Genomic DNA, 22,619 nt, shown 5'->3' with positions numbered 1-22,619 from the left:
CCTATGCAAATATTTTGTTTGCTACAGGGTAGGCCTTCCAGGTTATTTTATGTAGCAGGGGCGAAAATCTGATATCAACTTTGGAGGGGCCAATTACATGAAATGTTCTCGAGCAATTCCTGAGGGGGACACCAAAAGTAGTGCTGTAACACACAGCCTACATTGTAATATGGTAAATGTATATTGAGGAACCAAAGAAAAAGTGTTTGCCGTACTCCTAACTACCGGTACCCAAAACTACACAACTAATCACAACAGCAATACCATTGCCTTTAACAAATCTTAGTTCAGTCACCAGTGTAAGTTGAGAGTGGGGGTATCCATGGCATTTTCCAATTATGTTCCTATTTTACAAGTCAAAAAATGGAGAACCTTTCATAATGTTGCCAAACAAAGACTCTCTGCCAGTCTGTCCCCAGCTCTGATGTCTGTGTGCCATCTGTTGCCTGCTCTGCCTAATGACATTGTGAAACATTTTCATTAGCATTTCACTTCTTTCTTATGAACATTTTATCAACTAGTCTTTGAGATATTAGGCTACTAGGGTTTTTACTTTGCGTTTTGGTGTACTGAAAAATACTCTGTCCGTCTTTTTCTGTCATTTTTCTACCTGGCTGGCTACACACACACAGTGTGTAGGTTATTTACAGTAGGAGATGGGCTTCTATCATATCTTCTATCATTCTATATGGGCTTCGATCTAAAAGGTAGCTAGCAAATGTGAAACGGATTGCAGTGACAAGAGTTGACAGCTGTATGAGTTCACCATTTACACAACATATGCTGCAACCTTTTGTAATTTTAACCGTTTGTTTCATATTGGCTGGCTTCCAACAATAGCTGAATTTGCAAAGTTGGCGAGCACAAATTCCGTTTCAGTGGTGTTTGCTATAATCTTTGCTACCCGGGTTAAATAAAGGTGAAATAAAATAAATAAAAGTTACCTTGCGACAATTTAGCTTTTGCAACGAGACCATTAAATATATTTAAGACAATGCTAGAAGAGAGTGTAGTTCTGTTCAGTTTGGTCTTCAGTTTATCGCTAACCTTATCACAGGGACTTTGAAGCACTAACTTACATTGCTGATCTTGGAATAAATTGACGATAGCAAAGATTCCATCTTTGACGACGCCACATAAATGGAATAGGTACTAGAAATAACGGAGAAGAATGGCAGGGTCTTGACAAGTTAATTTGATTGTGTAGGCTCACGTTTAATTTATGCTGTGACTAAATGAATATTAACTTGATAATGGACTTTATTGCTGGAGAACAGATGAAATAGGTAGGCCTGAGAAGATTTGATGTAAATATAGCCGAAGAATGGCACATGATAAACTGCGGGTTTAGGTTCACGTGCAATTGATCAACTGCGGCGCTATCCATTGTGCTGAATCTCCGCTACAGCGTAACTGTTAGATTATCAGAGATTCAGATTTGTTTCCTCTGCCAAAATCATCACAATAACCGAAGTATAAACAGCCACAACCTTCCCAAATTCCCTTGATAGCCAGGTGTAAGGGGAGAGGAAAGGACCAAAATGCATCTTTCAGTGAAAGGTAGGCTACTGTAATAACCTAATATTTGACCCGTCGGCCAACAGTGCCTCATAGACCGGTTAAAACTAGGCTACATCAATGAAATAGTGTGGTGACTTTGAGTTGATTAAATAGCAACAAATACAAGAACCCATTAGTGTATATTTCTCCATGTAGAGTGGTATAATCATGTTGGATTTTATTCCTGCTTAACACCCTGCATCCCACAGCTGGCTTGCTTCTGAAGCTAAGCAGGGTTGGTCCTGGTCAGTCCCTAGATTGGAGAGCAGTTGCTGCTGGAAGTGGTGTTGGAGGGCCAGTAGGAGTCACTCTTTCCTCTGGTCTAAAATAATATCCCAGGGCAGTGATTGGGGACATGTGCTGTCTTTTGGGTGGGACGTTAAACAGGTGTCCTGATTCTCTGTGGTCACTAAAGATCCCATGGCACTTATTGTTAGAGTAGGGGTGTTAACCCTGGTGTCATGGCTAAATTCCCAATCTGGCCCTCATACCATCATGGTCACCTAATCATCCCAAGCTTACTATTGGCTCATTCACCCCCCCTCCCCTGTAAGTTTTCCCCAGGTCATTGCTGTAAATGAGAATGTGTTCTCAGTCAACTTACCTGGTTAAATAAAACATATGCTTCTAAATAGCACTTTCGGTTTGAACGGGAAGCCCGGTAATTTCTTGCAATTTCCTCAGGAAGGAAAATTGGTAGATTCTCTGGAAAAGATATGTCCCTACATGACCAATGAGGCCTACCCTCCTCCCCCAGCCATTGGGATGAACTTTGCGGGACCCCCACCCGAGTACTCTACCAGGTACGGACGAGACATGGAGACAACTGTTCCTTTAATGTTTTGTACTCGTCTCATTAAAAATGGTTTCATACTAAAGACTAGGTCAGAATACATTTGGACTCCCTCGCTCTTTGTCTTTCCCTCTCAAATCAACTCTTTACTGTGAAATGCTTGCTTACGAGCCCACCCCAACGATGCAGAGTACAAAACTAGAGAATATATATATATATATACAGCACCAATCAAATGTTTGGACTCACCTACTCATTCAAAGGTTTTTCTTTATTTTGACTATTTTCTACATTGTAAAATAATAGTGAAGAACTCAAAACCATGAAATAACACATATGGAATCATGTAGTAACCAAAAAAGTGTTAAACATATCAAAATCTATTTTATATTTATATAGAGTCTTCAATGTAGCCACCCTTTGCACACTCTTGGCGTTCTCTCAACCAGCTTCACCTGGATTGCTTTCCCAAAAGGACAGATTTCCACCGGTCTAATGTCCATTGCTCGTGTTTCTTGGCCCAAGCAAGTCTCTTCTTCTTATTGGTGTCCTTTAGTAGTGGTTTCTTGGCAGCAATTTGACCATGAAGGCCTGATTCACGTAGTCTCCTCTGAACAGTTGATGTTGAGATGTGTCTGTTACTTGAACTTTACAGCAGAGGTAACTCTGGGTCTTCCTTTCCTGTGGCGGTCCTCATGAGAGACATAGCGCTTGATGGATTTTGCAGCTGCACTTGAAGAAACATTCAAAGTTCTTGACATTTTCCCGATTGACTGAACTTCATGTCTTAAAATAATAATAGACTTTTGTTTCTCTTTGCTTATTTGAGCTGTTCTTGCCATGATATGGACTTGGTATTTTACCAAATAGGGCTATCTTCTGTATACCACCCCTACCTTGTCACAAAACAAGTGATTGGCTCATACGCACAAAGAAGGAAAAAAAATCCACAAATTAACTTTGAACAAGGCACACCTGTTAATTGAAATGCATTCCAGGTGAGTACCTCATGAAGCTGGTTGAGAGAATGCCAAGAGTGTGCAAAGCTGTCATCGAGGCAAAGGGTGGCTACTTTGAAGAATCTCAAATATAAAATATATTTTGATTTGTTTAACACTTTTTTGGTTACTACAGGATTCCTTATGTGTTATTTCATACTTTTGATGTTCTACAATGTAGAAAATTGTAAAAAAAAATAAAGAAACCCTGGAATGAGTAGGTGTGTCCAAACTTTTGACTGGTACTGTATATATTGTAACACGAGGAATAAAATACCCAAGAATAAAGCTCTATACAAGGAGTACCAGTTCCAGATCAGTGTGCAGGGGTACGAGGTATTTGAGGTAGATATGTACAAGAAGGCAGGGTAAAGTGACTAGGCATCAGGATAGATAATAATAATAATAATAATAGCAAAATAAAGAACAGAGCAGCAGCTGCAAATGATGAGTGTAAAGGTGTGTGTTTGTGAGAGTGTGTAATGTGTATGCATGTGTGTTTGGGTTGTGTCGGTTTGTGTGTGTGTGTGTGTGTGGGAGTGTGAATGTAGTGTGTGTGAGTGTGCATATGCTTTGTATACAGTCTAGTGATTGTGCGTAGGGTCAGAGCAAGACCCTTTAACTTTTTGAGGATGCGAGTGCCCATGCCAAATATTTTAGCCTCCTGGCGCGCCCTCTTCACGACTGTGCGGGTGTGTGTGGACCATGTTAGGTCGCCAAGGAACAGCCCTGTTGATGTGGATGGGGACGTGCTCTCCCCTCTTGCTCCTGTAGTCCATGATCAGCTCCTTGGTCTTACTGGCATTGAGGGAGAGGTTGTCCTGGCACCACAATGCCAAGTCTCTGACCTCTCATCGCCTTCGTGTCGTCAGCAAACTTGACACACTGGGTCCCGACACACTGGGTCCCAACCCACTGGCTCCAACCTCCTGTCTCCAACCCTCTGGATCCAATCTCCATCTCTTCATTACTTGGTTATGAAAACCCCCTGGCCCCAACACACTGGTCCCAACCCCCTGGCCCAACCTCCATATCTTCATTACTTGAAAGGAAATCATTCTCCAACACACTAGAGCTCTGTCTTTTCGTGGCGTTGTAATTGAACAGGGACTACACAGTTGAATGCGGGGAGGTGTATGTATGAATTGACTCACATCCACCCCAAGGTCCAGGAGTTACTTGACCGTGCTGATCATGCCGCTGAAGGCTGCAGAGTGGAGAGGGGTGTAGGCCTTCTTGTCTTTACAGGACACCTCTGATCCATGAGAGGCCAGCAGTTTCACCTCCTCAATGTGCCCTATGGGGGAGGGGAAGAGAGACAGAGAGAGAAACAGAGATGGAGAGAGAGAGAGACAGATGCAGAGAGATAGGCTGAGATATAGAGGGAGAGAGGTTAGTTTACAGTGGTACACAGCACCATTAGCAATACCTACATCGTGTTAGTACAATTGAAAACCTACATCTTATCAACATACTTAGTCCATCATTCTTACATAATAACACACTAGAGGTAGCCCATACAGCTGAGCTGTGAGGCTAACACACAGCCAATTAATTCACTCACTGGGATAAGGACATTAGTCAGAATGTAAATGATGTGGTCAACTCATTACCCATGTAAGCAGCCCTGTGGATTGCTCGGCGGTCCTTCTTGTCAAAAGCATTAATGTTGGCTCCTCTGGAGAGAAGCAGCCTCACCATCTAACAGGAAAAGGAGAGAGAAACAAAACACAGGCTGAGGAAAACTAAAGCAAAATCTGCAAAAATCTGGCATCAAAGCCTCTTTTGAACAAACTCAAGCATACAACTAGGGCTGTGACGGTCATGGGACTTCCGGTGTCGGTGATTGGCGTGCCGTATGTACACAGTCATCGACATAACTGACAGCCGATGGACGGACGGACGGACGGGGGAAACGATATGCAAAGGAAAACAGAGTGTTTAGGCCTAACTGTCTTGCTCATAGGCATGCGAGTCTCAAGTTAAGGGGAAGCTAATTTTCACCATAGAAAATATATAAAGCATTCTATGCATCATCACATTTACAGACTTATGTAAGATAGCTAACTATTGCTAATGTGATTAGTAAATCGGATAGTCATCATTTAGGCTAATAATATAACTCAATCACCGTTTGCAAAAAAACGGCTGTTCATTGCAGCGCTTGATGGAGTAAGGCTAGGCTAGGCTATATCAGATATGTTTCTCTTTACAGGAAAAAAAATTGGCCTTTTTAAAATATGTTTTATTGTGCAATTCTACTACACTTTATATGACTATAGAGATTAGCAGAATCTTTTTCAATATGACTTTCAAGTGGCACTGACCCAGGGATAAAGAAAGTGAATATGCACACTCACCGGGGATATAGCCAATGCCAAAAATACTGTTCGCTCAATTAAGTTGAGAATTTTGATAACTAAAAGACAGATTAGTCTTTTCATTGTCTTCTCTTTGAAGCAATAGCCAATTGCTTTCCAAACTATGTTAGCCTGAGATAGTGTTCAGTCTTTCGTGAGATGCACTGTCAGGCTCATGTAAGAAGTCATATTTACACTTGACCACGTCTGACAGACAAGGGTGGAAAAGACAAAAAATGGTAATAACCAGGTTAGGTCCCAAATGGCAACCCTATTCCCTATATCGTACACTACTTTTGACCTGAGCCCATAGGGCTTTGGTTTAAAGTAGTGCACGAAGTAGGGTATAGGTTGCCATTTGGGATGCACACCTAGTGTCAAAATCTCTTTATTTCAGGAATTGTATCCAAAACCCAAGTGACTTACTGTCTATTCCCGTCGTGAACGTCCACTGCACTCTGGAGGTCAGCATTTCCAATCAGCAAACGCAAACACTCCGAATGACCGTAGGTAGCGAGAGGAAGATAAACAGAGAGGATATAAGAATGTCAGATGATTGACCGTTGGTAGCTAGAGGAGGAAAAACAGAGAGGATATAAGAATGTCAGATGATTGACCGTTGGTAGCTAGAGGAGGATAAACAGAGAGGATATAAGAATGTCAGATGATTGACCGTTGGTAGCTAGAGGAGGAAAAACAGAGAGGATATAAGAATGTCAGATGATTGACCGTTGGTAGCTAGAGGAGGATAAACAGAGAGGATATAAGAATGTCAGATGATTGACCGTTGGTAGCTAGAGGAGGATAAACAGAGAGGATATAAGAATGTCAGATGATTGACCGTTGGTAGTTAGAGGAGGATAAACAGAGAGGATATGAGCAGATTGCTGGACGACTATAACCTTCACATGAACAGACAGATTTCTAGAACAGTGGTGTTGCTAGATGACATCCTCATGATGTTAACACAGCAGATAATAAAGAAGTTTGGGGCTGAGGCCATCGAAGCCTGTCACCTGCTAGCTGTGTACCTGGCTCTGGATAGAAGTCTCCCCTGTGCACTGATCTAGGATCAGCTTACCCTCCCTAGATCCTCAATCATTAGTGGAGAACATGACAAAAAAATGACCTTAGATCAGTGTCTAGTGGGTATTTTCACACTATACCATGTAACATCCCTAGAGTGGACATTGTCGTCCTAGCAACATGACCAAACAAATGGCCATCTTGGTCAGGAAAACTTTTTAATTACAGAAGCTCTATGTGATATTCTATGTGTACCTGCAGTGTGGATGGGGGTCCTCTTCAGGGTGAAGTCTTTAACCAGGATGGAGGCTCCCTGGTTGATGAGGACGTCAACACACTCCACATGGCTTTTTAAGGCAGACAGGTCCAGTTGGTGCGCCCCTGGCTGTCCCTCACGTCTAGATCCAGCAGAGACTGAACCAGGACCTCCATAGCATGGTGGTGGCCGTGGTTCGCCTGAATAGAAACACAAACACAGTCTCAAGCAAAGTCCAGTGGTATGCCTGAATAGATATATAATCAATGTCCTATAGTAGACCAGTGGTACACCTGAACAGAAATACAGTGCTAGACCTATAAAGTAGACCAGAGTCTTTCAATCGGGAGCCCATTTTTGCTCCCGCCCAGCATCAACATCGGAGGTCCCTGCCAAGTGTGGGATTGAGAAACAAACAGTCTTCTTCTCCTCTGAGGTTGATTAACTCAAATGGCAAAATAAGGAAATCATCCTCATCATCACTGTGTAGAATATGCATGTATTTTACACAAATCAGGAACAGATAGGAATTTGGTGTGTGAGTCTGTCTGGACAGTCAACTTCCTGTGGAAAATCAACACCATGCCTGCTTCCCAGATAGCACCCTATTCCCTATGTAGTGAACTACTTTTGATCAGGTCCTATAAGGATCTGGTCAAAAGTAGTGTACTAAATAGGGAATAGGGTGCCATTTGTCATATGGAGACCACTACAGGAGCAGGTAGGCTTTACTCACAGCGAGGTGTAGAGGGTTGATGGGAGCTCTGACATCAAAGTCGTTCAGGATGTCTGCCCCTGAGCTTTCAATTAGTTGAGGAAAGACAAGGATGGCCAGTTCAGACTTGTAACATATTTACTTGGAAGGTTAGTCTAGTAGCATGTGTAACATGGTAAATCTCAGTGACCAGCCCCTGCAGACATACTGGGGTGTTGCATCCATACCTTAAACAAGCAATTGTGAGGAAAAGTTACCAACTGGCACTTACCACATCTAAAGGTGTTTCACTTGCAATCTGGAAAAAGAACATCAAGAGTGATGATGCGTCCACGACAAACATGCAGCCACACCTTAAATCAAATCAAATCAAATTTATTTATATAGCCCTTCGTACATCAGCTGAAATCTCAAAGTGCTGTACAGAAACCAAGCCTAAAACCCCAAACAGCAAGCAATGCATGTGAAAGAAGCACAGTGGCTAGGAAAAACTCCCTAGGAAAAACTCCCTAGAAAGGCCAAAAACCTAGGAAGAAACCTAGAGAGGAACCAGGCTATGAGGGGTGGCCAGTCCTCTTCTGGCTGTGCCGGGTGGATATTATAACAGAACATGGTCAAGATGTTAAAATGTTCATAAATGACCAGCATGGTCAAATAATAATAATCATAGTAGTTGTCGAGGGTGCAACAAGCACGTCCGGTGAACAGGTCAGGGTTCCGTAGCCGCAGGCAGAACAGTTGAAACTGGAGCAGCAGCATGGCCAGGTGGACTGGGGACAGCAAGGAGTCATCATGCCAGGTAGTCCTGAGGCATGGTCCTAGGGCTCAGGTCCTCCGAGAGAAAGAAAGAGAGAAAGAGAGAATTAGAGAGAGCATATTTAAATTCACACAGGACACCGGATAAGACAAGAGAATACTCCAGATGTAACAGACTGACCCTAGCCCCCCGACACATAAACTACTGCAGCATAAATACTGGAGGCTGAGACAGGAGGGATCAGAAGACACTGTGGCCCCATCCCCTGGACAGACACCCACTTTGCCAAAGCACAGCCCCCACACCACTAGAGGGATGTCTACAACCACCAACTTACCGTCCGAAGACAAGGCCGAGTATAGCCCACAAAGATCTCCGCCATGGCACAACCCAAGGGGGGGGGGGGGGCGCCAACCCAGACAGGAAGACCACGTCAGTGACTCAACCCACTCAAGTGACGCACCCCTCCCATGGACGGCATGGAAGAACACCAGTAAGCCAGTGACTCAGCCCCTGTAATAGGGCTAGAGGCAGAGAATCCCAGTGGAAAGAGGGGAACCGGCAAGGCAGAGACAGCAAGGGCGGTTCGTTGCTCCAGCCTTTCCGTTCACCTTCACACTCCTGGGCCAGACTATATTTAATCATAGGACCTACTGAAGAGATAAGTCTTCAGTAAAGACTTAAAGGTTGAGACTGAGTCTGCGTCTCTCACATGGGTAGGCAGACCATTCCATAAAAATGGAGCTCTATAGGAGAAAGCCCTACCTCCAGCCGTTTGCTTAGAAATTCTAGGGACAATTAGGAGGCCTGCGTCTTGTGACCGTAGCGTACGTGTAGGTATGTAAGGCAGGACCAAATCGGAAAGATAGGTAGGAGCAAGCCCATGTGATGCTTTGTAGGTTAGCAGTAAAACCTTGAAATCAGCCCTTGCCTTAACAGGAAGCCAGTGTAGGGAGGCTAGCACTGAAGTAATATGATCACATTTTTTGGTTCTAGTCAGGATTGTAGCAGCCGTATTTAGCACTAACTGAAGTTTGTTTAGTGCTTTATCCGGGTAGCCGGAAAGTAGAGCATTGCAGTAGTCCAGCCTAGAAGTAACAAAAGCATGGATTCATTTTTCTGCGTCATTTTTGGACAGAAAGTTTCTGATTTTTGCAATGTTACGTAGATGGAAAAAAGCTGTCCTTGAAACAGTCTTGATATGTTCTTCAAAAGAGAGATCAGGGTCCAGAGTAACGCCGAGGTCCTTCACAGTTTTATTTGAGACGACTGTACAGCCATCCAGATTAATTGTCAGATTCAACAGAAGATCTCTTTGTTTCTTGGGACCTAGAACAAGCATCTCTGTTTTGTCCGAGTTTAAAAGTAGAAAGTTTGCAGCCATCCACATCCTCCTACAGAGCAAATGAGGAAAATATGATATATTATGATTTATGTTAGTAACAATACAATATGGGAATTTTATCCCAAAGCTACCTACAGCTAACATATATATATTTAAGTATGTGATCTATGTAAATAAATAAATATATCACAGCTGTAAAACTGTGAAGGACTATATGGTGGAGGCCTACCCATTTCCCAGGAACATTGTAAAAAGTGGATTTGGGTACAGTGTTTATTTCCCCCTAATATCTTTGAAGATTCTGAGACCATTAGGGTTAAACATTACAGATATAAATGCAATATATGGAGTAGAAAAGATTGCCTGCCCACCAAAGAATCAACATATGTTCTACATGGTCTATTTCTATCTGAATGTAACACCTCAATCAAGCTTGTTAATTGATCGTTAAGTCATGTTTGTCAGGTAAACGGTCATTAGTGGCCTATATAAGCCTCATACAGGCCATGGGAAGACATTACCTGTTGATAACACAGACTATTCTCATGATCATGGGAGGTGTGAGAGAATTGCTGCTCTTTGTGATGACTGTGGGGGTTGTCAAAGGTTGGTTCACTAACGTTTTATTTGGATTGAAGGGATTTGTTTGGGAAATATGCTTAACTTTATAAGTTGGAGATTCAAATTTGACTGTCTGTTTCTTCCGCATTGGTCATCTTTTATTCTTCACTGCTATTATTAATATATGTAGCTGTTTTGTGTGAACTGAACTTCTGTCAACACTTTCTCCTCAGTTTCTTGTTACCCTGTTGGAAAGTCCCAGAAGCAAGATCAAGTCTCTCTGCAGAGGAGACTTGGAGGTAAGTGTTTCTTTCCACAACCCTTCTAGCTATGTTCTTTGTCACTGTGTCTATGGTGCTGCTGTGTTTGACACTCATTCAACACCATAGAGTAACTCAGTCTAAATAACGTTGTCAAAGCCTTTGATTTGGTAATTTTGCTTGTGTACCTTAACCTACGTTTTTCAGAGCTGTCATCAAATGACGTCTCCATTGAGCATGCCCTGGCCTTGCTCCGATCCATAGGGTCTGACGCTAAACAAGACAGAGAAGGTACGGCCTGAAACATATACTTTGAAAACTGTGTTGGGTTGATGTTCAACATTCGACTGGCAATTCGGCCTAGACCGTGTGGAACAGATGTGTTGCTGTAGAATACCCAACTGTTCCTTTTGTTTTTTCTCTAGAGTATTTAGAGACTAATGAAGTAGAATCCCAAGCTTCTCCAAACCATGGTAGCTCTCAGGCAAATGATGCCCTGTCCTCTGAGGAGAAGCTGAGGCGCATGTCCTCTGACGACGCTACCTCTGAAGCTGCGACTGGCCCGTCTGACGACGCTACCTCTGAAGCTGCGACTGGCCCGTCTGACGACGCTACCTCTGAAGCTGCGACTGGCCCGTCTGACGACGCTACCTCTGAAGCTGCGACTGGCCCGTCTGACGACGCTACCTCTGAAGCTGCGACTGGCCCGTCTGACGACGCTACCTCTGAAGCTGCGACTGGCCCGTCTGACGACGCTACCTCTGAAGCTGCGACTGGCCCGTCTGACGACGCTACCTCTGAAGCTGCGACTGGCCCGTCTGACGACGCTACCTCTGAAGCTGCGACTGGCCCGTCTGACGACGCTACCTCTGAAGCTGCGACTGGCCCGTCTGACGACGCTACCTCTGAAGCTGCGACTGGCCCGTCTGACGACGCTACCTCTGAAGCTGCGACTGGCCCGTCTGACGACGCTACCTCTGAAGCTGCGACTGGCCCGTCTGACGACGCTACCTCTGAAGCTGCGACTGGCCCGTCTGACGACGCTACCTCTGAAGCTGCGACTGGCCCGTCTGACGACGCTACCTCTGAAGCTGCGACTGGCCCGTCTGACGACGCTACCTCTGAAGCTGCGACTGGCCCGTCTGACGACGCTACCTCTGAAGCTGCGACTGGCCCGTCTGACGACGCTACCTCTGAAGCTGCGACTGGCCCGTCTGACGACGCTACCTCTGAAGCTGCGACTGGCCCGTCTGACGACGCTACCTCTGAAGCTGCGACTGGCCCGTCTGACGACGCTACCTCTGAAGCTGCGACTGGCCCGTCTGACGACGCTACCTCTGAAGCTGCGACTGGCCCGTCTGACGACGCTACCTCTGAAGCTGCGACTGGCCCGTCTGACGACGCTACCTCTGAAGCTGCGACTGGCCCGTCTGACGACGCTACCTCTGAAGCTGCGACTGGCCCGTCTGACGACGCTACCTCTGAAGCTGCGACTGGCCCGTCTGACGACGCTACCTCTGAAGCTGCGACTGGCCCGTCTGACGACGCTACCTCTGAAGCTGCGACTGGCCCGTCTGACGACGCTACCTCTGAAGCTGCGACTGGCCCGTCTGACGACGCTACCTCTGAAGCTGCGACTGGCCCGTCTGACGACGCTACCTCTGAAGCTGCGACTGGCCCGTCTGACGACGCTACCTCTGAAGCTGCGACTGGCCCGTCTGGCGACGCTACCTCTGAAGCTGCGACTGGCCCGTCTGGCGACGCTACCTCTAAGGAACTGCTCACCGCTTCATCGGAGCCCCCGTTGACCACAAACATGGATATCTGACGTGGGACATGGTGCTCGGGGTCCATGCAAGAGTTCATGGGTACTCTAGTCCAGGTTGTTTGTGTGTGTAACTGCATTTGCTTGTTTTGGCTCAATTAAACATTAACTGTAATACTTGTGTCCTCAGTACTGTTTTGGCGGTTCCTACTTGGCAACATTTATTTTGCATTATAACCATGCTTTGGCCTCAGCAATATATTAATACTTTGACCCCTGTGTTTAAGCTACATTTGCTCAGTGTTGGTCAATTTATGCTAGTAGCATCACATGATGTGGAATGGGTTCTAGTTCATTTTAACTTGATGGTTGTGGAACACAGTGTCTGGGGTTGGTACATATGAGGATGTTGCTAGAATCGGGGTTTCAGTGCTAACTAATATCACGGTTGTCAACTTGCATTTAAATTACTCTGCTGGGTGTCTTCTCTCCTGACTGACTTGGTTTCCTATTAGTGAATGCTTACATGTGAAACCAGCTCTCGTCTCATTAGCCCATCGTTTTGGCGGTTGGTCTTCATATCCCAGTGACAATCCAAACTTTCAGGTTAAATAAGTCAATGCTAACCTGTTTTAGCTGGCAGGCTGCTATCAGGTCCTAGCTCTCCCAGAGTTGCTTGTAGCACCTCTAACCTAGGGTTTGATGGGGGGGGGGAACAGTTTTACCAGGATTTTCCACCCACTCCGATTACATGGGAGAAATTAACCGGTTAATTTCTATGAAAAGCGTGAGGTGAAGTCTGTTCATACAGGCCTTCTCTATCCGCATGATCAACGCTCGGGGTGTGCGTCGTAGTATACCGTACTTATAGTCGCCGTGAATTCAAAGAGCATGTACACGCAACCTTTAAATGCAGTTAATACAGCAACAAAATTGGCTCCAACTTTTGAGCTACCGGTAGGTATCTGCTTTAATTCAAAACAATTTCTGTGGCACCGCTTTACTCGCTTATGCCAACCTGAATTCAGCCTGTTTTGAAGCAAGTTAAACCGTTACGGCCTATGCAAATATTTTGTTTGCTACAGGGTAGGCCTTCCAGGTTATTTTATGTAGCAGGGGCGAAAATCTGATATCAACTTTGGAGGGGCCAATTACATGAAATGTTCTCGAGCAATTCCTGAGGGGGACACAAAGTAGTGCTGTAACACACAGCCTACGTTGTAATATGGTAAATGTATATTGAGGAACCAAAGAAATAAGGTGTTTGCCGTACTCCTAACTACCGGTACCCAAAACTACACAACTAATCACAACAGCAATACCATTGCCTTTAACAAATCTTAGTTCAGTCACCAGTGTAAGTTGAGAGTGGGGGTATCCATGGCATTTTCCAATTATGTTCCTATTTTACAAGTCAAAAAATGGAGAACCTTTCATAATGTTGCCAAACAAAGACTCCCTGTCTCTGCCAGTCTGTCCCCAGCTCTGCTGTCTGTGTGCCATCTGTTGCCTGCTCTGCCTAATGACATTGTGAAACATTTTCATTAGCATTTCACTTCTTTCTTATGAACATTTTATCAACTAGTCTTTGAGATATTAGGCTACTAGGGTTTTTACTTTGCGTTTTGGTGTACTGAAAAATACTCTGTCCGTCTTCTTTTTTCTGTCATTTTTCTACCTGGCTGGCTACACACACACAGTGTGTAGGTTATTTACAGTAGGAGATGGGCTTCTATCATATCTTCTATCATTCTATATGGGCTTCGATCTAAAAGGTAGCTAGCAAATGTGAAATGGATTGCAGTGACAAGAGTTGACAGCTGTATGAGATCACCATTTACACAACATATGCTGCAACCTTTTGTAATTTTAACCGTTTGTTTCATATTGGCTGGCTTCCAACAATAGCTGAATTTGCAAAGTTGGTGAGCACAAATTCCGTTTCAGTGGTGTTTGCTATAATCTTTGCTACCCGGGTTAAATAAAGGTGAAATAAAATAAATAAATAAAAGTTCCCTTGCGACAATTTAGCTTTTGCAACGAGACCATTAAATATATTTAAGACAATGGTAGAAGAGAGTGTAGTTCTGTTCAGTTTGGACTTCAGTTTATCGCTAACCTTATCACAGGGACTTTGAAGCACTAACTTACATTGCTGATCTTGGAATAAATTGACGATAGCAAAGATTCCATCTTTGACGACGCCACATAAATGGAATAGGTACTAGCTAGCTTAATAGTTAATATTTGCGTGCTAGCTCTGCAAATTCAGCTAGTGTGTGTGTGTGAACCCTGCCAACATAAAACAAAACATTGCTATGGCGCGATTGACTGGATTAACCTCATGTCAGTCACGTGCATTGAGTGCCTTTCAGACAGTAGATACAAACCCTCTGTTACCTTGCCAACTAAGGAACTGGCAGTGGATCAAACCATTGTGAGGCAAAGGGTGCGGGGTCGCAATCTTTTGAAACTTAAAAAGCGCTATTAAGTGTCTATAATCAGTACAATTGCTTTCATTGCAAATTATTAATATTATTTAAATTACAGAGTTATGTTTACAGTGATATATTGGGGGGGACAAATCATATTTTTCCCAGGATGGGGGGGTCGTGTCCCCCCTGGGATTTCCGCCCCTGTTATGTAGCCTAAGTTTGTGTATTGAATGTTATTCTACATTTGTTTGTCTGGGTCTTGAGAATCAGTTACCCTTTCTGACCAAGTCTGTAAAATAATGCGAGAACTGGGGGTATTTTGTCTTGAATAAAAGTAATAATGGAGAAGAATGGCAGGGTCTTGACAAGTTAATTTGATTGTGTAGGCTCACGTTTAATTTATGCTGTGACTAAATGAATATTAACTTGATAATTGACTTTATTGCTGGAGAACAGATGCAATAGGTAGGCCTGAGAAGATTTGATGTAAATATAGCCGAAGAATTGCACATGATAAACTGCGGGTTTAGATTCACGTGCAATTGATCAACTGCGGCGCTATCCATTGTGCTGAATCTCCGCTACAGCGTAACTGTTAGATTATCAGAGATTCAGATTTGTTTCCTCTGCCAAAATCATCACAATAACCGAAGTATAAACAGCCACAACCTTCCCAAATTCCCTTGATAGCCAGGTGTAAGGGGAGAAGGAAAGGACCAAAATGCATCTTTCAGTGAAAGGTAGGCTACTGTAATAACCTCATATTTGACCCGTCGGCCAACAGTGCCGCATAGACCGGTTAAAACTAGGCTACATCAACTTTGAGTTGATTAAATAGCAACAAATACAAGAACCCATTAGTGTATGTTTCTCCATGTAGAGTGGTATAATCATGTTGGATTTTATTCGCTTCTTAACACCCTGCATCCCACAGCTGGCTTGCTTCTGAAGCTAAGCAGGGTTGGTCCTGGTCAGTCCCTAGATTGGAGACCAGTTGCTGCTGGAAGTGGTGTTGGAGGGCCAGTAGGAGTCACTCTTTCCTCTGGTCTAAAATAATATCCCAGGGCAGTGATTGGGGACATGTGCTGTCTTTTGGGTGGGATGTTAAACAGGTGTCCTGACTCTCTGTGGTCACTAAAGATCCCATGGCACTTATTGTTAGAGTAGGGGTGTTAACCCTGGTGTCCTGGCTAAATTCCCAATCTGGCCCTCATACCATCACGGTCACCTAATCATCCCAAGCTTACTATTGGCTCATTCACCCACACTCCCCTGTAACTATTCCCCAGGTCATTGCTGTAAATGAGAATGTGTTCTCAGTCAACTTACCTGGTTAAATAAAACATATGCTTCTAAATAGCACTTGGTTTGAACGGGAAGCCCGGTAATTTCTTGCAATTTCCTCAGGAAGGAAAATTGGTAGATTCTCTGGAAAAGATATGTCCCTACATGACCAATGAGGCCTACCCTCCTCCCCCAGCCATTGGGATGAACTTTGCGGGACCCCCACCCAAGTACTCTACCAGGTACGGACGAGACATGGAGACAACTATTCCTTTAATGTTTTGTACTCGTCTCATTAAAAATGGTTTCATACTAAAGACTAGGTCAGAATACATTTGGACTCCCTCGCTCTTTGTCTTTCCCTCTCAAATCAACTCTTTACCGTGAAATGCTTGCTTACGAGCCCACCCCAACGATGCAGAGTTCAAAACTATAGAATAATATATATATATATATATATATCAGTACCAATCAAAAGTTTGGACACACTTACTCATTCAAAGGTTTTTCTTTATTTTGACTATTTTCTACATTGTAAAATAATAATGAAGAACTCAAAACCATGAAATAACACATATGGAATCATGTAGTATCCAAAAAAGGGTGTTAAACATATCAAAATCTATTTTATATTTATATAGAGTCTTCAATGTAGCCACCCTTTGCACACTCTTGGCATTCTCTCAATCAGCTTCACCTGGATTGCTTTTCCAAAAGGACAGATTTCCACCGGTCTAATGTCCATTGCTCGTGTTTCTTGGCCAAGCAAGTCTCTTCTTCTTATTGGTGTCCTTTATTAGTGGTTTCTTTGCAGCAATTTGACCATGAAGGCCTGATTCACGTAGTCTCCTTTGAACAGTTGCTGTTGAGATGTGTCTGTTACTTGAACTTTACAGCAGAGGTAACTCTGGGTCTTCATTTCCTGTGGCGGCCCTCATGAGAGACATAGCGCTTGATGGATTTTGCAACTGCACTTGAAGAAACATTCAAAGTTCTTGAAATTTTCCGGATTGACTGAACTTCATGTCTTAAAATAATAATATACTTTTGTTTCTCTTTGCTTATTTGAGCTGTTCTTGCCATGATATGGACTTGGTATTTTACCAAATAGGGCTATCTTCTGTATACCACCCCTACCTTGTCACAAAACAAGTGATTGGCTCAAACGCACAAAGAAGGAAATAAATTCCACAAATGAACTTTGAACAAGGCACACCTGTTAATTGAAATGCATTCCAGGTGAGTACCTCATGAAGCTGGTTGAGAGAATGCCAAGAGTGTGCAAAGCTGTCATCGAGGCAAAGGGTGGCTACTTTGAAGAATCTCAAATATAAAATATATTTTGATTTGTTTAACACTTTTTTGGTTACTACAGGATTCCTTATGTGTTATTTCATACTTTTGATGTTCTACAATGTAGAAAATTGTAAAAAAAAATAAAGAAACCCTGGAATGAGTAGGTGTGTCCAAACTTTTGACTGGTACTGTATATATTGTAACACGAGGAATAAAATACCCTAGAATAAAGCTATATACAAGGAGTACCAGTTCCAGATCAGTGTGCAGGGGTACGAGGTATTTGAGGTAGATATGTACAAGAAGGCAGGGTAAAGTGACTAGGCATCAGGATAGATAATAATAATAATAATAATAGCAAAATAAAGAACAGAGCAGCAGCTGCAAATGATGAGTGTAAAGGTGTGTGTTTGTGAGAGTGTGTAATGTGTATGCATGTGTGTTTGGGTTGTGTCGGTTTGTGTGTGTGTGTGTGTGTGTGTGGGAGTGTGAATGTAGTGTGTGTGAGTGTGCATATGCTTTGTATACAGTCTAGTGATTGTGCGTAGGGTCAGAGCAAGACCCTTTAACTTTTTGAGGATGCGAGTGCCCATGCCAAATATTTCAGCCTCCTGGCGCGCCCCCTTCACGACTGTGCGGGTGTGTGTGGACCATGTTAGGTCGCCAAGGAACAGCCCTGTTGATGTGGATGTTTTATTTATTTTATTTATTTTATTTCACCTTTATTTAACCAGGTAGGCAAGTTTACAATTGCGACCTGGCCAAGATAAAGCAAAGCAGTTCGACAACATACAAAAACACAGAGTTACACATGGAGAAAATAAAACATACAATCAATGATGCAGTAGAAAAAAATAAGACTATATACAATGTGAGCAAATGATGTGAGATAAGGGAGGTAAAGGCAAAAAATGCCATGGTGGCAAAGTAAATAAAGTATGGCAAGAAAAACACTGGAATGGTAGATTTGTAGTTTGAAGAAAGTTCAAAGTTAAAATATAAATAATATGGTGCAAAGGAGCAAAATAAATACAATAAATAAATACAGTAGGGGAAGAGGTAGTAGTTTGGACTAAATTAAAGATGGGCTATGTACAGGTGCAGAGATCTGTGAGCTGCTCTGACAGCTGGTGCTTAAAGCTAGTGAGGGAGATAAGTGTTTCCAGTTTCAGAGATTTTTGTAGTTCGTTCCAGTCATTGGCAGCTGAGAACTGGAAGGAGAGACGACCAAAGGAGGAGTTGGCTTTAGGGGTGACCAGAGAGATATACCTGCTGGAGCGCGTGCTACAGGTGGGTGCTGCTATGGTGACCAGTGAGCGGAGATAAGGGGGGACTTTACCTAGCAGGGTCTTGTAGATGACCTGGAGCCAATGTGTTTGGCGACGATTATGAAGCGAAGGCCAGCCAACGAGAGCGTACAGGTCGCAGTGGTGGGTAGTATATGGGGCTTTGGTGACAAAACGGATGGCACTGTGATAGACTGCATCCAGCTTGTTGAGTAGGGTATTGGAGGCTATTTTGTAAATGACGTCGCACGAAGTCGAGGATTGGTAGGATGGTCAGTTTTACGAGGGTATGTTTGGCAGCATGAGTGAAGGATGCTTTGTTGCGAAATAGGAAGCCAATTCTAGATTTCACTTTGGATTGGAGATGATTGATGTGAGTCTGGAAGGAGAGTTTACAGTCTAACCAGACACCTAGGTATTTGTAGTTGTCCACAAATTCTAAGTTAGAACCGTCCAGAGAAGTGATGCTGGACAGGCGGGCAGGTGCAGGCAGCGATCGGTTGAAGAGCATGCATTTAGTTTTACTTGTGTTTAGGAGCAGTTGGAGACCACGGAAGGAGAGTTGAATGGCATTGAAGCTCGTCTGGAGGGTTGTTAACACAGTGTCCAAAGAAGGGCCAGAAGTACACAGAATGGAGCCGTCTGTGTAGAGGTGGATCAGAGATTCACCAGCAGCAAGAGCGACATCATTTATGTATACAGAGAAAAGAGTTGGCCCAAGTATTGAACCCTGTGGTACCCCCATAGAGACTGCCAGAGGTCCAGACAGTAGGCCCTCCGATTTGACACACTGAACTCTGTCAGAGAAGTAGTTGGTGAACCAGGCGACGCAATCGTTTGAGAAACCAAGGCTACTGAGTCTGCCGATGAGGATGTGGTGATTAACAGAGTCAAAAGCTTTGGCCAGGTCAATGAATACGGCAGCATTTTAACATTTACATTTAAGTCATTTAGCAGACGCTCTTATCCAGAGCGACTTACAAATTGGTGCATTCACCTATAATATCCAGTAGAACAAACACTTTACAATAGTGCATCTAAATCCTTTAAAGGGGGGGGGGGTTAGAAGGATTACTTTATCCTATCCCAGGTATTCCTTAAAGAGGTGGGGTTTCAGGTGTCTCCGGAAGGTGGTGATTGACTCCGCTGTCCTGGCATCGTGAGGGAGATTGTTCCACCATTGGGGTGCCAGAGCGGCGAACCGTTTTGACTGGGCTGAGCGGGAACTGTGCTTCCTCAGAGGTAGGGAGGCGAGCAGGCCAGAGGTGGATGAACGCAGTGCCCTTGTTTGGGTGTAGGGCCTGATCAGAGCCTGAAGGTACGGAGGTGCCGTTCCCCTCACAGCTCCGTAGGCAAGCACCATGGTCTTGTAGCGGATGCGAGCTTCAACTGGAAGCCAGTGGAGAGAGCGGAGGAGCGGGGGTGACGTGAGAGAACTTGGGAAGGTTGAACACCAGACGGGCTGCGGCGTTCTGGATGAGTTGTAGGGGTTTGATGGCACAGGCAGGGAGCCCAGCCAACAGCGAGTTGCAGTAATCCAGACGGGAGATGACCAGTGCCTGGATTAGGACCTGCGCCGCTTCCTGTGTGAGGCAGGGTCGTACTCTGCGAATGTTGTAGAGCATGAACCTACAGGATCGGGTCACCGCCTTGATGTTAGTGGAGAACGACAGGGTGTTGTCCAGGATCACGCCAAGGTTCTTAGCACTCTGGGAGGAGGACACAAGGGAGTTGTCAACCGTGATGGCGAGATCATGGAACGGGCAGTCCTTCCCCGGGAGGAAGAGCAGCTCCGTCTTGCCGAGGTTCAGCTTGAGGTGGTGATCCGTCATCCACACTGATATGTCTGCCAGACATGCAGAGATGCGATTCGCCACCTGGTTGTCAGAAGGGGGAAAGGAGAAGATTAATTGTGTGTCGTCTGCATAGCAATGATAGGAGAGACCGTGTGAGGATATGACAGAGCCAAGTGACTTGGTGTATAGCGAGAATAGGAGAGGGCCTAGAACAGAGCCCTGGGGGACACCAGTGGTGAGAGCACGTGGTGCGGAGACAGCTTCTCGCCACGCCACCTGGTAGGAGCGACCTGTCAGGTAGGACGCAATCCAAGCGTGGGCCGCGCCGGAGATGCCCAGCTCGGAGAGGGTGGAGAGGAGGATCTGATGGTTCACAGTATCAAAGGCAGCAGATAGGTCTAGAAGGATGAGAGCAGAGGAGAGAGAGTTAGCTTTAGCAGTGCGGAGAGCCTCCGTGACACAGAGAAGAGCAGTCTCAGTTGAATGCCCAGTCTTGAAACCTGACTGATTAGGATCAAGAAGGTCGTTCTGAGAGAGATAGCAGGAGAGCTGGCCAAGGACGGCACGTTCAAGAGTTTTGGAGAGAAAAGAAAGAAGGGATACTGGTCTGTAGTTGTTGACATCGGAGGGATCGAGTGTAGGTTTTTTCAGAAGGGGTGCAACTCTCGCTCTCTTGAAGACGGAAGGGACGTAGCCAGCGGTCAAGGATGAGTTGATGAGCGAGGTGAGGTAGGGGAGAAGGTCTCCGGAAATGGTCTGGAGAAGAGAGGAGGGGATAGGGTCAAGTGGGCAGGTTGTTGGGCGGCCGGCCGTCACAAGACGCGAGATTTCATCTGGAGAGAGAGGGGAGAAAGAGGTCAAAGCACAGGGTAGGGCAGTGTGAGCAGGACCAGCGGTGTCGCTTGACTTAGCAAACGAGGATCGGATGTCGTCAACCTTCTTTTCAAAATGGTTGACGAAGTCATCCGCAGTGAGGGAGGAAGGGGGGGGGGGGGGGGGGGGGGGGGGGGAGGATTCAGGAGGGAGGAGAAGGTAGCAAAAGCTTCCTAGGGTTAGAGGCAGATGCTTGGAATTAGAGTGGTAGAAAGTGGCTTTAGCAGCAGAGACAGAAGAGGAAAATGTAGAGAGGAGGGAGTGAAAGGATGCGAGGTCCGCAGGGAGGCGAGTTTTCCTCCATTTCCGCTCGGCTGCCCGGAGCCCTGTTCTGTGAGCTCGCAGTGAGTCGTCGAGCCACGGAGCAGGAGGGGAGGACCGAGCCGGCCTGGAGGATAGGGGACAGAGAAAATCAAAGGATGCAGAGAGGGAGGAGAGGAGGGTTGAGGAGGCAAAATCAGGAGATAGGTTGGAGAAGGTTTGAGCAGAGGGAAGAGATGATAGGATGGAAGAGGAGAGAGTAGCAGGAGAGAGAGAGCGAAGGTTGGGGACGGCGCAATACCATCCGAGTAGGGGCAGAGTGAGAAGTTTTTGATGAGAGCGAGAGGGAAAAGGATACAAGGTAGTGGTCGGAGACTTGGAGAGGAGTTGCAATGAGATTAGTGGAAGAACAGCATCTAGTAAAGATGAGGTCAAGCGTATTGCCTGCCTTGTGAGTAGGGGGGGAAGGTGAGAGGGTGAGGTCAAAAGAGGAGAGGAGTGGAAAGAAGGAGGCAGAGAGGATGAGTCGAAGGTAGACGTGGGGAGGTTAAAGTCACCCAGAACTGTGAGAGGTGAGCCATCCTCAGGGAAGGAAACTTATCAAGGCGTCAAGCTCATTGATGAACTCTCCAAGGGAACCTGGAGGGCGATAAATGATGAGGATGTTAAGCTTGAAAGGGCTGGTAACTGTGACAGCATGGAATTCAAATGAGGAGATAGACAGATGGGTCAGGGGGAGAAAGAGAGAATGTCCACTTGGGAGAGATGAGGATTCCAGTGCCACCACCCCGCTGGCTCGATGCTCTAGGGGTATGCGAGAACACGTTGGCCAGACGAGGAAGAGCAGTAGGAGTAGCGAGTGTTATCTGTGGTGATCCATGTTTCCGTCAGCGCCAGAAGTCTAGGGACTGGAGGGTAGCATAGGCTGAGATGAACTCAGCCTTGTTGGCCGCCGACCGGCAGTTCCAGAGGCTGCCGGGAGACCTGGAACT

At 45.1% G+C, this 22,619-nt stretch overlaps 1 protein-coding gene and 1 long non-coding RNA gene across 2 annotated transcripts; one reads left to right on the top strand and one right to left on the bottom strand.

The window, feature by feature from the left end:
* Window positions 1–4,183: 4,183 nt before the first annotated feature.
* LOC115187711 (uncharacterized) lies at window positions 4,184–8,118 on the bottom strand. Its single transcript, XR_003876121.1, has 4 exons — window positions 7,730–8,118; window positions 6,138–7,193; window positions 4,965–5,052; window positions 4,184–4,648 (listed from the first exon to the last, which is right to left on the bottom strand). It is a non-coding gene; the product is annotated as an uncharacterized LOC115187711 (long non-coding RNA).
* A 2,095-nt stretch (window positions 8,119–10,213) lies between these two features.
* On the top strand, window positions 10,214–12,585 carry LOC115187757 (polysialoglycoprotein-like). Its single transcript, XM_029746781.1, has 4 exons — window positions 10,214–10,416; window positions 10,605–10,670; window positions 10,839–10,922; window positions 11,057–12,585. The coding sequence occupies exons 1-4, from the start codon at window positions 10,317–10,319 to the stop codon at window positions 12,457–12,459; spliced, it is 1,653 nt and encodes a 550-aa protein (XP_029602641.1). The 5' UTR covers window positions 10,214–10,316; the 3' UTR covers window positions 12,460–12,585.
* Window positions 12,586–22,619: the final 10,034 nt, after the last annotated feature.

Source organism: Salmo trutta, unplaced genomic scaffold (genome assembly GCF_901001165.1).
Source record: "Salmo trutta unplaced genomic scaffold, fSalTru1.1, whole genome shotgun sequence".
In the NCBI taxonomy this organism is placed as follows: Eukaryota; Metazoa; Chordata; class Actinopteri; order Salmoniformes; family Salmonidae; genus Salmo; species Salmo trutta.
Note: the sequence above shows the minus strand (reverse complement) of the source record. Positions and strands in the feature narration are given on the sequence as shown.